Below are 16,502 nucleotides of genomic sequence, written 5' to 3'. Positions count from 1 at the left end.
AATTCAAGACTGAATTTGATCCCAATATCATTTCTGTTGAGACCATCCACAAATTTCACTGCCTCAGAAGGACCCCCACGCCAGATAAAAATGAGATTGTCTATATACCTTCGGTAATAGATTATGCGTTCTTTAAAATCGGGGAAATTACCTCCAAAGATGTGAGACAGCTCCCACCAACCCATGAATAGGTTTGCGTAGCAGGGGGTGAATTTGGCCCCCATAGCTGTCCCACACCTCTGGAGGTAAAACTCTCCCTCAAAGGCAAAAAATATTGTGGGTCAACAAAAATTCTGTTACACGTAAGATATCTTTACAATCATCACTAAAATGTTGATTTCTTCATAGAAAAAAAATTCAGGGCTTCTAAACCCTTGTCATGTTGTATGGAAGAATAAAAGATGTGACATCCACAGTCAGTCGAAACGAGTCAGTGGGGTTTAGCCAGTATCCTCCGACCTTTGCGGTTTCAGAAGATTTTAATTTGATCTTTGGAATAAAGTTTATTTTAACTTATCCCGTGGAGGTGCTCCTTCTCTATGTTTTTAATCCCCGAGAGATGCCTGTGCTTCGTGTGACCAATTCATCAGAACTTCCTGCTTACTTTGGGACCAGCCTGGCAGACAGCGTCACATGTTCAGTGGGCCGTGCAGTCACCAATGGGAACTGGTTAAAGCAACAACCGTTTGTGGGGGGAATCTTTACAAGCAGCAGATATGTTTGTACAAACATGCCATGGTCTCTGCTAAGGCTTCAGATTCCCCATCTACAAAAGTACCGGAGTGTCATTACTGTATAAAATGTCAACGCTTTCCCTATCATTGCTTTGTGCCTCGTGCATAAGCTAAGACATTGATTCCCCCTAAACAAGGAGAGACTTACTGTACCAAATACCCTGAACAGTCAGAAAGAACATCACCCTTATATTTATGGGAGACAATACTGGGCACAGACCATTGGCATCTAGGCATGAATGTGAGGTAATGAGCAGAGCTTAGTTACTGTGAGACTTCAGCGGTCAGGCAATTCATGTGTTACATAACAGCGCACAAGTCTCACCTTTGGTGCAGAAAAAAGGAGAACAAGGTCGACCTCAGGGATATCCAGGCCACGAGCAGCTACGTTGGTTGCAATAAGAACTTCAAAGGAGCCCTGACGAAAGCCCTTTAAGATGACTTCACGTTCCTTCTGCTGGAGGTCTCCATGCAGTGGCTTTGCTGTCTGCAGTAACAGAAGGACAGGAACATCTCAGAAACATTAGTATAAGACAGAAGTTTTATTCTTGGGCTTTATATACAGCTAGCGACCCTGCACTACTGTACACCTGGTCCTGAGCAGTACTTCTACTGTGTGTTTAACCCCACAGAGCACGCCAAGTCCTGAGCAGTACTTCTACTGTGAGTTAAACGCATAGTAGTGCAGGCTCGCTAGAGCGTCATTTTCAGCTATTATGGCCCTTTAAGTATTCTTGCACCATGTGACAAGTGTGCACATTCACAGATCAGGGGTATTGTTGCCTTTTTGACAAGCCGTATAATGCGCACCACAGTTTTTGCATGCCTGTTATTCCTGAGGATTTTTATATATTTGTGGTGTAACCAAAAAAAAAAGAGAGAAAATTTATGCTTACCTGATAAATGTATTTCTTTTTTGACACAATGAGTCCACAGATCATCTTAATTACTAATGGGATATTCACCTCCTGGTCAGCAGGAGGAGGCAAAGAGCACCACAGCAAAGCTGTTAAATAGCTCCTCCCTTCCCTCCCACTCCAGTCATTCGACCGAAGTTAGGAAGAGAAAGGAAAAGCCAAGGTACAGAGGTGTCTGAAGTTTACAATAACCTACAACCTGTCTAAAAAGAACAGGGCGGGCCGTGGACTCATCGTGTCAAAAAATAAATAAATTTATCAGGTAAGCATAAATTTTCTTTTTTATGACACGATGAGTCCACGGATCATCTTAATTACTAATGGGATTCAATACCCAAGATAGAGTACACAGATGATACGGAAAGAAAGAGAAGTAGCCGTAGCTTTCTGTCCCTTACGTTTTCCTGAGAAAATCACAAACAAAGAAGACGACTGACAAAGTCCTTAGTCGCCTGCAGGTAAAACTTTAAAGCACGGACCACGTCCAAATTGTGCTCGTTCTTTCTGAGGAGGATTAGGACACAAGGAAGGAACAACAATCTCCTGATTAGTGTTCCGATCAGAAACAACCTTAGGAAAGAATCCTAATTTAGTATGTAAAACTACCTTATCCGAATGGAAAATAAGATACGGAGACTCATACTGTAATGCCGAGAGCTCTGACACTCTCCGAGCAGAAGGAATAGCAACAAGAAATAAAACTTTCCAAGATAACAACTTAATATCTAAGGAATGCATAGGCTGAAACAGAGACCCTTGAAGAAACTTTGAGAACTAAATTAAGACTCCATGGAAGAGTAACTGGTTTGAATACAGGCCTGATCTGGGCCAAGGCCTGACAAAAAGATTGTACATCTGGGACATCCGCCAGACGTTTCTGTAACAAAATAGATAATGCTGAGATTTGACCTTTTAGGGAACTTGTCGATAATCCCTTCTCCAAACCCTGTTGGAGAAAAGACAAAATTCTAGGAATCCTAACTTCTCCATGAGTAGCCCTTGCATTCGCACCAATAGAGATATTTATGCCAAATCGTATGGTAAATATTTCTAGTTACAGGCTTACGAGCCTGAATCATGGTCTCTATGACCGGGTCAGAAAAACCCCCGCTTGGATAAAATTAAGCGTTAATCTCCAAGCAGTTAGCTTCAGAGAAACTATATTAGGATGAAAGAAGGGTCCTTGAAGTAGAAGATCCCTCCTCAACTGACGTTTCCAAGGTAGCAGAATTGACATGTCCACCAGATCCGCATACCAAATCCTGCGAGGCCAAGCTGGTGCCACGAGGATCCCCGAGGTCCTCTTCTGCTTGATTCAAGCAATGACTCTAGGAAGAAGAGCCAAAGGAAGAAATAGGTATGCTAAACTGAAGATCCAAGGCACCGCCAGGGCAACTTCAGTACCACCTGAGGGTCCCTGAACCTTGACCCGAGCCTCGGAAGCTTGGCATTCTGCCGAGATGCTATGAGATCGAATTTCAGCTGACCACATCTGAGAATCAGACTGGAAAACACTTCCGGATGGAGTTCCCACTCTCCCAGATGAAAAATCTGCCTGCTCAGTAAGTCTGCCTCCCAGGTGTCCACCCCTGGGATAAGGATTGCCGACAGAACGCAAAAGTGGGCTTCCGCCCCCAGAATTATTTAGGTTGCCTCTATCATCGCCAGGAAACTCCTCGTTCCTCCCTGATAATAGATATAAGTCACTGAAGATATGTTGTCCGACTGAAAACTGATAAACTGGAACCGGGCTAACTGGGCCAGGCCAGAAGAACATTGAAGATCGCTCTCAGCTCCAGAATGATTATGGTTAGAACAGAATCAGACTGAGTCCAGACTCCCTGAGCCTTTAGGGAGCCCCAGACTGCTCCCCATCCTAGAAGCTGGCATCTGTTGTCAATCACCCAGGAAGGACTGTGAAGCAGGTTCCCTGGAAGGGATGATCCAAAGACAAACCCCATGCTCCCGTATTATTTATTTGAGCAGACAAATCCGCATAATCTCCTGTACTGAGCCACTGATGGCCAAGGAGTGGACTGCAGAACTAAATAAGAATCAAAATCTTTAAATTCCTGACTTCTGTCAGAAAAAACTACCTTGGTAGGGAATTTAATGTTCCTAAACAAGATACCCTTGAGTTTGGAACTACGCAGCTCCTTTTTCAAATTAACCTTCCACCAAGAGATCACAGGATGGAAGACCACAATGTCGAGAGGAATCTTGCTTGTTGAAAAGATGGCGCCTGGACCAGGATAACGTCCAGATAGGGCACCGCTGCAATGCCTTTTAACCGAAGCACCGCCAACAGAAAAGGGGAAGAGCCCCAAATAGAAAGTGTTTGACTAGAAAGATAAACCTTAGAAACTTGTGATCATCCTTGAGAATAAGAAAATGTAGGAACACGTCCTTTAAATTCTATTGTTGTCATGAATTGACCCTCTTGAGTCCAAGGAAGAATGGAACGAATAGTTTCCATCTTGATAAAACTCACAAATAAAATTAGACTGATGGTTCCCTCTTGGGAACCACGAACAGAACGTGATAGAAACCCAGACCTCGATCCTGCCTTGGAAGAGAAACTATCACTCCCAGGTCGGAGAAGTTCCATACAAGTGTAAAAACGCCTCTCCTTCTGTCCGGACTATAGAAAATCTTGAAGGCAGAAGCTGTTCCTGGGGAGGAAAAATCTTAAAATACAGTTGCAACTTGAATGAAGAAGGAAAGACTGCCCCCCCACAAGATCTGGTCTCGGATCGGAGGTAGGCCTCCATGAAGGCTTGGACTTGGAAGAGGGAGTAGAAGTATTTTCCTTAAAATGTGAAAGGAAAGAAAATTAATCTGATGTCCGCTTTATATTTCCGTAATACCAGAGATATCACCGTCAAATCAGGCCCAAACAAGGTCCTTCCCTTGTAAGGATTACCAAAAATTTAGACTCAAATGAGACATCCGCAGACCCGGATCTTAACCCTAAGGCACTGCGGGTCATTATAGTAAATAGACAAAAGATTGTTCCAGCTACCAGTAATGTAAAAGACCTTTATTGTCTCATATTCTTGGGTCTAAGTAAAAAATACAACGTTTCAGGTCTGCTATAGGCCCTTAGTCATGTATACTTAGAATACTCAGGTTCATCATTTAAATACCCTACACTTGTTCACTCATTCACCTGTTCTCACGTGACTTCCCATTCTTTTGCAACAGTGCCATCTTGTGGACAACCAGAATATACATTTCTTTTTTAGTTGCAATAGACATTCTGACTAATCACACGAGAAAAGTTCAAAACAATAAGTCAAATTTTTTAAAGATAAAACCATATGTACAAATTAAAATAGAAGAGATATTGCACATAATAAGCAGATCAAAGATAAATATTTCATCAATTTTAGTTATATAAACCAATTCATTATAAATGTCTCTTACTTGATTGGAAAAAATTCAATTTCATTCAGCATAATACAGGTGATTGCCCATGGTATAGATAACAGTATTTCACTACTCTTAAGAAAGGGAAATTCTTTTATGCATCTGTGTTTCACAACTCAGCCCATTAAAGAGGGTTTTCAAAAAAAATTAAAAAACATAATTTATGTAAGAACTTACCTGATAAATTCATTTCTTTCATATTAACAAGAGTCCATGAGCTAGTGACGTATGGGATATACATTCCTACCAGGAGGGGCAAAGTTTCCCAAACCTTAAAATGCCTATAAATACACCCCTCACCACACCCACAAATCAGTTTAACGAATAGCCAAGAAGTGGGGTGATAAGAAAAAAGTGCGAAGCATATAAAATAAGGAATTGGAATAATTGTGCTTTATACAAAAAAATCATAACCACCACAAAAAAGGGTGGGCCTCATGGACTCTTGTTAATATGAAAGAAATGAATTTATCAGGTAAGTTCTTACATAAATTATGTTTTCTTTCATGTAATTAACAAGAGTCCATGAGCTAGTGACGTATGGGATAATGAATACCCAAGATGTGGATCTTTCCACACAAGAGTCACTAGAGAGGGAGGGATAAAATAAAGACAGCCAATTCCTGCTGAAAATAATCCACACCCAAAATAAAGTTTAATGAAAAACATAAGCAGAAGATTCAAACCGAAACCACTGCCTGAAGTACCTTTCTACCAAAAACTGCTTCAGAAGAAGAGAATACATCAAAATGGTAGAATTTAGTAAAAGTATGCAAAGAGGACCAAGTCGCTGCTTTGCAAATCTGATCAACTGAAGCTTCATTCCTAAACGCCCAGGAAGTAGAAACTGACCTAGTAGAATGAGCTGTAATCCTCTGAGGCGGAGTTTTACCCGACTCAACATAGGCAAGATGAATTAAAGATTTCAACCAGGATGCCAAAGAAATGGCAGAAGCTTTCTGACCTTTTCTAGAACCAGAAAAGATGACAAATAGACTAGAAGTCTTTCGGAAAGATTTAGTAGCTTCAACATAATATTTCAAAGCTCTAACAACATCCAAAGAATGTAACGATTTCTCCTTAGAATTCTTAGGATTAGGACATAATGAAGGAACCACGATTTCTCTACTAATGTTGTTGGAATTCACAACCTTAGGTAAAAATTCAAAAGAAGTTCGCAACACCGCCTTATCCTGATGAAAAATCAGAAAAGGAGACTCACAAGAAAGAGCAGATAATTCAGAAACTCTTCTGGCAGAAGAGATGGCCAAAAGGAACAAAACTTTCCAAAAAGCAATTTAATGTCCAATGAATGCATAGGTTCAAACGGAGGAGCTTGAAGAGCTCCCAGAACCAAATTCAAACTCCATGGAGGAGAAATTGACTTAATGACAGGTTTTATACGAACCAAAGCTTGTACAAAACAATGAATATCAGGAAGAATAGCAATCTTTCTGTGAAAAAGAACAGAAAGAGCAGAGATTTGTCCTTTCAAGGAACTTGCGGACAAACCCTTATCTAAACCATCCTGAAGAAATTGTAATATTCTCGGAATTCTAAAAGAATACCAAGAAAAATGATGAGTAAGACACCAAGAAATATAAGTCTTCCAGACTCTATAAGATATCTCTCTAGATACAGATTTACGAGCCTGTAACATAGTATCAATCACAGAGTCAGAGAAACCTCTTTGACTAAGAATCAAGCGTTCAATCTCCATACCTTTAAGTTTAAGGATTTCAGATCCGGATGGAAAAAAGGACCTTGCGACAGAAGGTCTGGTCTTAACGGAAGAGTCCATGGTTGGCAAGATGCCATCCGGACAAGATCCGCATACCAAAACCTGTGAGGCCATGCCGGAGCTATTAGCAGAACAAACGAGCATTCCCTCAGAATCTTGGAGATTACTCTTGGAAGAAGAACTAGAGGCGGAAAGATATAGGCAGGATGATACTTCCAAGGAAGTGATAATGCATCCACTGCCTCCGCCTGAGGATCCCGGGATCTGGACAGATACCTGGGAAGTTTCTTGTTTAGATGAGAGGCCATCAGATCTATCTCTGGAAGTCCCCACAATTGAACAATCTGAAGAAATACCTCTGGGTGAAGAGACCATTCGCCCGGATGCAACGTTTGGCGACTGAGATAATCCGCTTCCCAATTGTCTACACCTGGGATATGAACCGCAGAGATTAGACAGGAGCTGGATTCCGCCCAAACCAGAATTCGAGATACTTCTTTCATAGCCAGAGGACTGTGAGTCCCTCCTTGATGATTGATGTATGCCACAGTTGTGACATTGTCTGTCTGAAAACAAATGAACGATTCTCTCTTCAGAAGAGGCCAAAACTGAAGAGCTCTGAAAATTGCACGGAGTTCCAAAATATTGATCGGTAATCTCACCTCCTGAGATTCCCAAACTCCCTGTGCCGTCAGAGATCCCCACACAGCTCCCCAACCTGTAAGACTTGCATCTGTTGAAATTACAGTCCAGGTCGGAAGAACAAAAGAAGCCCCCTGAATTAAACTATGGTGATCTGTCCACCACGTTAGAGAGTGTCGAACAATCGGTTTTAAAGATATTAATTGAGATATCTTCGTGTAATCCCTGCACCATTGGTTCAGCATACAGAGCTGAAGAGGTCGCATGTGAAAACGAGCAAAGGGGATCGCGTCCGATGCAGCAGTCATAAGACCTAGAATTTCCATGCATAAGGCTACCGAAGGGAATGATTGTGACTGAAGGTTTCGACAAGCTGTAATCAATTTTAGACGTCTCTTGTCTGTTAAAGACAGAGTCATGGACACTGAATCTATCTGGAAACCCAGAAAGGTTACCCTTGTTTGAGGAATCAAAGAACTTTTTGGTAAATTGATCCTCCAACCATGATCTTGAAGAAACAACACAAGTCGATTCGTATGAGACTCTGCTAAATGTAAAGACTGAGCAAGTACCAAGATATCGTCCAAATAAGGAAATACCACAATACCCTGTTCTCTGATTACAGACAGAAGGGCACCGAGAATCTTTGTGAAAATTCTTGGAGCTGTAGCAAGGCCAAACGGTAGAGCCACAAATTGGTAATGCTTGTCTAGAAAAGAGAATCTCAGGAACTGAAAATGATCTGGATGAATCGGAATATGCAGATATGCATCCTGTAAATCTATTGTGGACATATAATTCCCTTGCTGAACAAAAGGCAATATAGTCCTTACAGTTACCATCTTGAACGTTGGTATCCTTACATAACGATTCAATAATTTTAGATCCAGAACTGGTCTGAAGGAATTCTCCTTCTTTGGTACAATGAAGAGATTTGAATAAAACCCCATCCCCTGTTCCGGAACTGGAACTGGCATAATTACTCCAGCCAACTCTAGATCTGAAACACAATTCAGAAATGCTTGAGCTTTCACAGGATTTACTGGGACACGGGAAAGAAAAAATCTCTTTGCAGGAGGTCTCATCTTGAAACCAATTCTGTACCCCTCTGAAACAATGCTCTGAATCCAAAGATTGTGAACAGAATTGATCCAAATTTCTTTGAAAAAACGTAACCTGCCCCCTACCAGCTGAACTGGAATGAGGGCCGTACCTTCATGTGAACTTAGAAGCAAGCTTTGCCTTTCTAGCAGGCTTGGATTTATTCCAGACTGGAGATGGTTTCCAAACTGAAACTGCTCCTGAGGACGAAGGATCAGGCTTTTGTTCTTTGTTGAAACGAAAGGAACGAAAACGATTGTTAGCCCTGTTTTTACCTTTAGATTTTTTATCCTGTGGTAAAAAAGTTCCTTTCCCACCAGTAACAGTTGAAATAATAGAATCCAACTGAGAACCAAATAATTTGTTTCCCTGGAAAGAAATGGAAAGTAGAGTTGATTTAGAAGCCATATCAGCATTCCAAGTCTTAAGCCATAAAGCTCTTCTGGCTAAGATAGCTAGAGACATAAACCTAACATCAACTCTAATAATATCAAAAATGGCATCACAGATAAAATTATTAGCATGCTGAAGAAGAATAATAATATCATGAGAATCACGATTTGCTACTTGTTGCGCTAGGGTTTCCAACCAAAAAGTTGAAGCTGCAGCAACATCAGCCAATGATATAGCAGGTCCAAGAAGATTACCTGAACACAGATAAGCTTTTCTTAGAAAGGATTCAATTTTTCTATCTAAAGGATCCTTAAACGAGGTACCATCTGACGTAGGAATGGTAGTACGTTTAGCAAGGGTAGAAATAGACCCATCAACTTTAGGGATTTTGTCCCAAAATTCTAACCTGTCAGGCGGAACAGGATATAATTGCTTAAAACGTTTAGAAGGAGTAAATGAATTACCCAATTTATCCCATTCTTTGGAAATCACTGCAGAAATAGCATTAGGAACAGGAAAAACTTCTGGAATAACCGCAGGAGCTTTAAAAACCTTATCCAAACGTATAGAATTAGTATCAAGAGGACTAGAATCCTCTATTTCTAAAGCAATTAGTACTTCTTTAAGTAAAGAGCGAATAAATTCCATCTTAAATAAATATGAAGATTTATCAGCATCAATCTCTGAGATAGAATCCTCTGAATCAGAAGAGTCCAAAGAATCAGAATGATGGTGTTCATTTAAAAATTCATCTGTAGAGAGAGAAGATTTAAAAGACTTTTTACGTTTACTAGAAGGAGAAATAACAGACAAAGCCTTCTTTATGGATTCAGAAACAAAATCTCTTATGTTATCAGGAACATTCTGCACCTTAGATGTTGAGGGAACTGCAACAGGCAATGGTACATTACTAAAGGAAATATTATCTGCTTTAACAAGTTTGTCATGACAAATATTACAAACAACAGCTGGAGGAATAGCTACCAAAAATTTACAGCAGATACACTTAGCTTTGGTAGATCCAGCAGGCAGTGATTTTCCTGTAGTATCTTCTGGCTCAAATGCAACGTGAGACATCTTGCAATATGTAAGAGAAAAAACAACATATAAAGCAAAATAGATCAAATTCCTTATAAGACAGTTTCAGGAATGGGAAAGAATGCCAAATATCAAGCTTCTAGCAACCAGAAGCAAATGAAAAATGAGACTGAAATAATGTGGAGACAAAAGCGACGCCCATATTTTTTAGCGCCAAATAAGACGCCCACATTATTTGGCGCCTAAATGCTTTTGGCGCCAAAAATGACGCCACATCCGGAACGCCGACATTTTTGGCGCAAAATAACGTCAAAAAAATGACGTAACTTCCGGCGACACGTATGACGCCGGAAACGGAAAAGAATTTTTGCGCCAAAAAAGTCCGCGCCAAGAATGACGCAATAAAATGAAGCATTTTCAGCCCCCGCGAGCCTAACAGCCCACAGGGAAAAAAGTCAAATTTTTGAGATAAGAAAAATATGATAATTCAATGCATAATCCCAAATATGAAACTGACTGTCTGAAAATAAGGAAAGTTGAACATTCTGAGTCAAGGCAAATAAATGTTTGAATACATATATTTAGAACTTTATAAATAAAGTGCCCAACCATAGCTTAGAGTGTCACAAAAAATAAGACTTACTTACCCCAGGACACTCATCTACATGTTTGTAGAAAGCCAAACCAGTACTGAAACGAGAATCAGTAGAGGTAATGGTAAATATAAGAGTATATCGTCGATCTGAAAAGGGAGGTAAGAGATGAATCTCTACGACCGATAACAGAGAACCTTATGAAATAGACCCCGTAGAAGGAGATCACTGCATTCAATAGGCAATACTCTCTTCACATCCCTCTGACATTCACTGCACGCTGAGAGGAAAACCGGGCTCCAACTTGCTGCGGAGCGCATATCAACGTAGAATCTAGCACAAACTTACTTCACCACCTCCCTTGGAGGCAAAGTTTGTAAAACTGATTTGTGGGTGTGGTGAGGGGTGTATTTATAGGCATTTTAAGGTTTGGGAAACTTTGCCCCTCCTGGTAGGAATGTATATCCCATACGTCACTAGCTCATGGACTCTTGTTAATTACATGAAAGAAATTAAGAAATATTCAAAAAGAAAGGTATGATGTCATACAATACAAGATAATATGAAACAATTGCCATAATATATGTATATATATCCCACTACTCAGCCCATTAAAAAGGTTTTTTTTTGTGTAAACATATAAACTCCTGAGAATACAATAGAATGTTTGCAGAATACAAATTTAAAGGAATAGACTCCAATCAAAGTCTTTATTCATTCCTTTAGGTATTAAGCTTTCCAATTTATATATCCAAAACATTTCTCTTGTTTTCAATATATGTTCCCTATCACCTCCCCTTCTTGGTCTATCAATTTGTTCTATTATTTGAAATCTGAGTTGACTAATATTATGACCCATAGAGAGTAAATGAATTTAGAGAAAGTCCAATGACAGCATATAAAAGGAATAGGAACATCAAAGATTCTCTTGTACATTGTGATATAGGAAGTAACAGATTAAGCTCACAAAAAACTATAGGCCCAAAGAGGGGTGGATGTTACCCTTGCTTAAACTGCAGTTCAATGATTTAAGGCGATATTTTTATCACCCCATAAATGGTAAGAAATACAAGATAAATAAATATTTAACTTGCAGGTCATGTTATTGTATCTACCTTATTAAGTGTCCATGTGGATTAATTTACTTGGGTGAGACCTGTAGAGAGGTAAGGGAGAGGATAACAGAACACAAGTCCAACATCAGATGTAAAAACAAAGAGGCTCCTGTTTCCTCTCACTTCCTCTCTATGGGTCATATTAGTCAACTCAGATTTCAAATACCCCCTTTTAATGGGCTGAGTAGTGGGATATATATACATATATTATGGCAATCGTTTCATATTATCTTGTATTGTATGACATCATACCTTTCTTTTTGAATATTTCTTAAAACATTTTTTTTGGAATAACCCTCTTTAATGGGCTGAGTTGTGAAACACAGATGCATAAAAGAATTTCCCTTTCTTAAGAGTAGTGAAATACTGTTATCTATACCATGGGCAATGACCTGTATTATGCTGAATGAAATTGAATTTTTTTCCAATCAAGTAAGAGACATTTATAATGAATTGGTTTATATAACTAAAATTGATGAAATATTTATCTTTGAAAGTTTAAGTTTAAAAAGGAACAAATCAAGGTAAAATAGAAATGAAGAGATAACTGCCTAAGCATACGTATGCTAATGTCTATCTCTAGTGGCTAACATCACAGGGTATATATTATTATATAGTAGAAGGAAGCAGCACTCTTAATCCATTGTCCATAAAATCCAAAAGTTTATTACAAGCCGTTTAAAACAATGATTAAGTGCTGCATAGCACGAAACATGTAAGGATTTGCTCCCCCTCCACTTGTGTAGCTTGTACTGTGCTGGTCTACTTGTTTTAAACGGCTTGTAATAAACTTTTGGATTTTATGGACAATGGATTAAGAGTGCTGCTTCCTTCTACTATTTACTATTGGATTTGGCTTGATTCTTGTTTAAGCTGGCACCACGCCAACAGTGCTTTTCTCTGTGCCGACATTCTGGGGCTGTAATTGGACAACAGCGCACACACCCTCCCCAGGCTGTAGCAACGTCATTTTCCTACTCACTATATATTATTATATGCATATATATTATTGTATACGCAGCTAATCAAGCGTGCAAATATCACACTGTGAAACATAAGATAGAAGGGTATATTTCATTAAAAAGACAAAGCAGGATGAGAGCATATACAGGCTTAAAGATATACAATTCACAGCCTATTAATCAAACGGTGCATACACTTCAGATTAAAGCAAGAATAGTCCGTATAATGAAATACGTATACACAAGTTCCATGTGTGACAAGGTGTAGGAAATTATATCCTTGCAAAACAGGCAAACTTAGCTTTTGTGTTTTGGTAACCTCTTAGCGGGTGCACCGCTCACACGAAGACTGTGTGTTGGCGTCTGACGTCACAAGAGAGGAGTTTCCCAGTTGTCACCGAAATCCAATCCGTGGCTTGTTCGCAAAGGGGTGTGTATGTAGGCTCGGCAAACGGCTGATGAGAAAAAGAACCAGGCTTCTCCCAAAGCTTTGTATTGTGAGGGATATTGTGATATTAGAGTAATACCACAAATCCCCTATAGGAGGCGCTAATGACTAAGGGCAGAGTATAGTACTAGAATAAAAAATACAATCAAAATGCCCCTAGTGATACCAAATATGTGATTAAAATTGTAAAACAATGAATAAAATAAATAATAATAATAAAATGTATATAATATATATAAAATATAAAATATAAAAAAGGGTTAAAATATATATGAGAATACAGACGTATCAAATGGTGAAATGGGAAAAAATCCCAACTGAAGTCCAAATGAGTCCAAAAAATAGAAATAGAAGGCAGCTCTCGGTCTTCACCCAAACGATGGTGTATCTTCAGAAAGAGGTTAACTGCAAGGAAAACAGAAACAGAGGCGCCACATGTGTGGATCAATCAAAACAGACAATATCCAAGTGAGATGAGATACAGGGTACTCACAAACGTAAAGGCACTCTCTTGTGCCTGTAGGGGCGGGCTGGTATTTGAACAGCAAACCAGCAGGCTGTACCAAGGGATCCCCGTCAGGATATCCTACAGTTATGGTTGATCTTGCAACAGCAACTCTTCACTAGATTGCTTCCAGCAAAAAGGAAAAAATGTCCAGAGGGGAGGAAGGCTAAGCAGCCTTATGGTTACACAAAAAACATACACTTTCCACCACTTGCATTCGCTTGTGTTATAGCTGATAGCTGATAGATGAGATAACTCTGTGTCCGGCTATACTGGGAAGAAACCAGGTCTCCCCTCAGCGCTGCTCACTGAAAAGCCGTTACTCTCTACCAAGATGTACCGTCACTTGAAGCGCAGCTCTCCCAACTGCTTAAATCACTTGCACCGTTGCAGGAAATAGAGAGGGATTAGGTTGAGTTCTCCATCTCACAGTTTACTGCCCGAAGGGAAGTAGATAGGGCAGCACTCCATTCAAAACTGGTATAGGGTAGCCATGCAAGCTAGAAAACCATATTGTGACCAAGAAATGTTCATGAAAATGCAGGAGTTAAGTCGACCTTGCTCCTGAAACAACACCCATAAGTGTTGCAAACACAACAATACCAACGACCGTTTCACCCCCACAGCCAGTGTGTGTCTCAGGGGTTCATCAGGGTATACTAAAGTCCACTCCGGACTTACTCTATTTAAAGGCTCACCTGGTATCCCAGGCGAACCTAATCACATGCTAAAATTGCTCTTCTCAGAGCTGCAGTAGCATTACTACCCTTAATTAGCTATTAAGTTTCAAACAAAATAGATATGGATAAAGGGGGCTAGCCTAATTCCTTAACAAAGCCCCAAATCTCATCCATTTAAAACTAAAGTTACCTATATGGCATATACTCCATCCCAAATATATTAAGATTAAGAATTATATAGTTTTACAAGAAGCTGGCATATTCAAGTTTATCATTTAGACCTACTGGGTATCTGGTTCCTAGTTTGTAAATCCATCTACTCTCTTTTTGTAACAAAACCTTCTCATTGTTACCACCCCTTCCGTTTGTGATACCTTTATCAATTATAGTGAATTTCAAAGAATCCACATTACCATTGTGGAAAGAACAAAAGTGTCTTGCCACATTGGTATCCCTAGCATGTAGAATGTCATCTCGATGTTCTTGTACCCAGTCCTTTACGAGTCTTTTGGTTTTTCCCACGTAAAAGACCGGGCACGAACAGCGAAGGAGATAAATAACTCCCTCAGATTGGCAGTTAAAGAAAAATTTAATGTCATAGGAGATTCCCTCTTGGGTGGAGAATTTCTTGGTGCTATCCATGTGGGCACAGTACACACAGTGCCCACAGGGATAGCTATCTTTTATTCCCCTATCTTTCCTCAGCCAATCAGAGTTGGAGTGGCCTCTAGTGAATTGACTTTTCACTAAGATATCCCTTAAGCTTCGTGCTTTCTTAGCCGTCATAAGTGGTTTTTCGCCCACTGCATATTTGACCTTTTCATCTAGCATTAGAATATGCCAGTTTTCATTCATTAGTGATCTAATCCCATGCCAATGGTCATTAAATCTCGTAATGAATCTAATCTGGCTCTTATCTGTGTTTACTTTCTTATTATACAGAAGAGCATCCCTTGGGGTCTTACGTGCTTTCCAAAGTGCCCTTTTCAGGCATTTGTTGGAATACCCCCTTTTGAGGAATCTAAGCTTCATAAGATCTGCATGTTTATCAAACTTTGCCAAGGAGGAACAGTTTCTCCTCAAACGGAGAAACTGTCCATATGGAATCCCCTTGATCAAATGGGAGGGATGGCCACTGCCTGCATGCAAAATGCTATTTGTGGCATTTTTCTTTCGAAAGTTCTCTGTAACAATTTTCAAGCCTTCCTTTTTAATCGTTAAGTCAAGAAAATTTAACTCTTTACTGTTAGTTTCAGAGGTAAGGATGATGTTCCTGTCATTATTATTTAGTTGTCTGACAAACTCATTTAATTCCTCAATGGATCCGTCCCAAAGGACAAGAACATCATCCACATATCTTACCCACATCAATATTTTCTCAGTGAAAATATCATTGTGAAGTTCAAAGATATCCGTTTCCCAGGCACCTAGATGGAGGCAAGCGTACGTAGGAGCGCATACTGCCCCCATCGCCGTTCCTCGTATCTGTCTATAAATTTGTCCATCAAGCGAAAAGACATTGTTCTGAAGGACAAATTTTAATAGAGAGATCACAAATTCTGAATGATCAGAAGAACGAGGCCCTTTAGTGTCAAGGAACTTCCTAATGGCCTGCAGACCAATCTCATGAGGTATGGAGGAGTAAAGCCCCTCCACGTCCAAGGAAGCTAATAGTGTGTTTTCATTAACCACAACTCCATCCAACTTTCTAAGAAGGTCAGATGTGTCCTTGACATATGAGGGTAATGTCAGGAGGAAAGGTCTCAAAAATGTATCAACATATTCCCCGATGTTCTCTGTCATGCTACCCAACCCCGAGACTATCGGTCTCCCTGGTGGGCATTTAAAATTTTTGTGCACTTTCGTCAAGATATAAAATACAGGCATGACAGGGAACAGGAATTTAAACTCCTTAAGATCAATTATACCCTTACTTTTCGCATCATTCAACATCTTAAATAATAGATTCTGTATTTTGCCCAGGGGATTGTGATCCAATTTAGTATACTGATTTTTGTCATTTAATTGACGCTTAGCTTCATTAACATAAAGTTGTTCGTCAATTAAAACTAAATTCCCGCCCTTATCTGCGGGCTTGATCACCAAACCCCTGGCCATACACAGATCCTTTAACGCTTTCCTCTCTCTCTAGGTTTCAAATTATCCTCCATTTGTTCAACATTTAACAAATCAATATCTTTCTC

The 16,502-nt window shown here is 39.8% G+C and overlaps 1 protein-coding gene across 1 annotated transcript in view; it reads right to left on the bottom strand.

Annotated features, from left to right (window-relative positions):
• Positions 1-16,502, bottom strand: part of DDX21 (DExD-box helicase 21) — a 102,767-nt gene that overhangs the window by 15,065 nt on the left and 71,200 nt on the right. The window contains exon 11 of the mRNA XM_053691860.1: positions 1,060-1,221. Coding sequence (XP_053547835.1) covers positions 1,060-1,221 — 162 coding nt within the window. The remainder of the gene's footprint in view (positions 1-1,059; positions 1,222-16,502) is intronic.

The sequence above is a fragment of the Bombina bombina genome, chromosome 9, assembly GCF_027579735.1.
Source record: "Bombina bombina isolate aBomBom1 chromosome 9, aBomBom1.pri, whole genome shotgun sequence".
NCBI lineage: Eukaryota > Metazoa > Chordata > Amphibia > Anura > Bombinatoridae > Bombina > Bombina bombina.
This window is presented reverse-complemented; position numbering and strand designations above follow the sequence as displayed.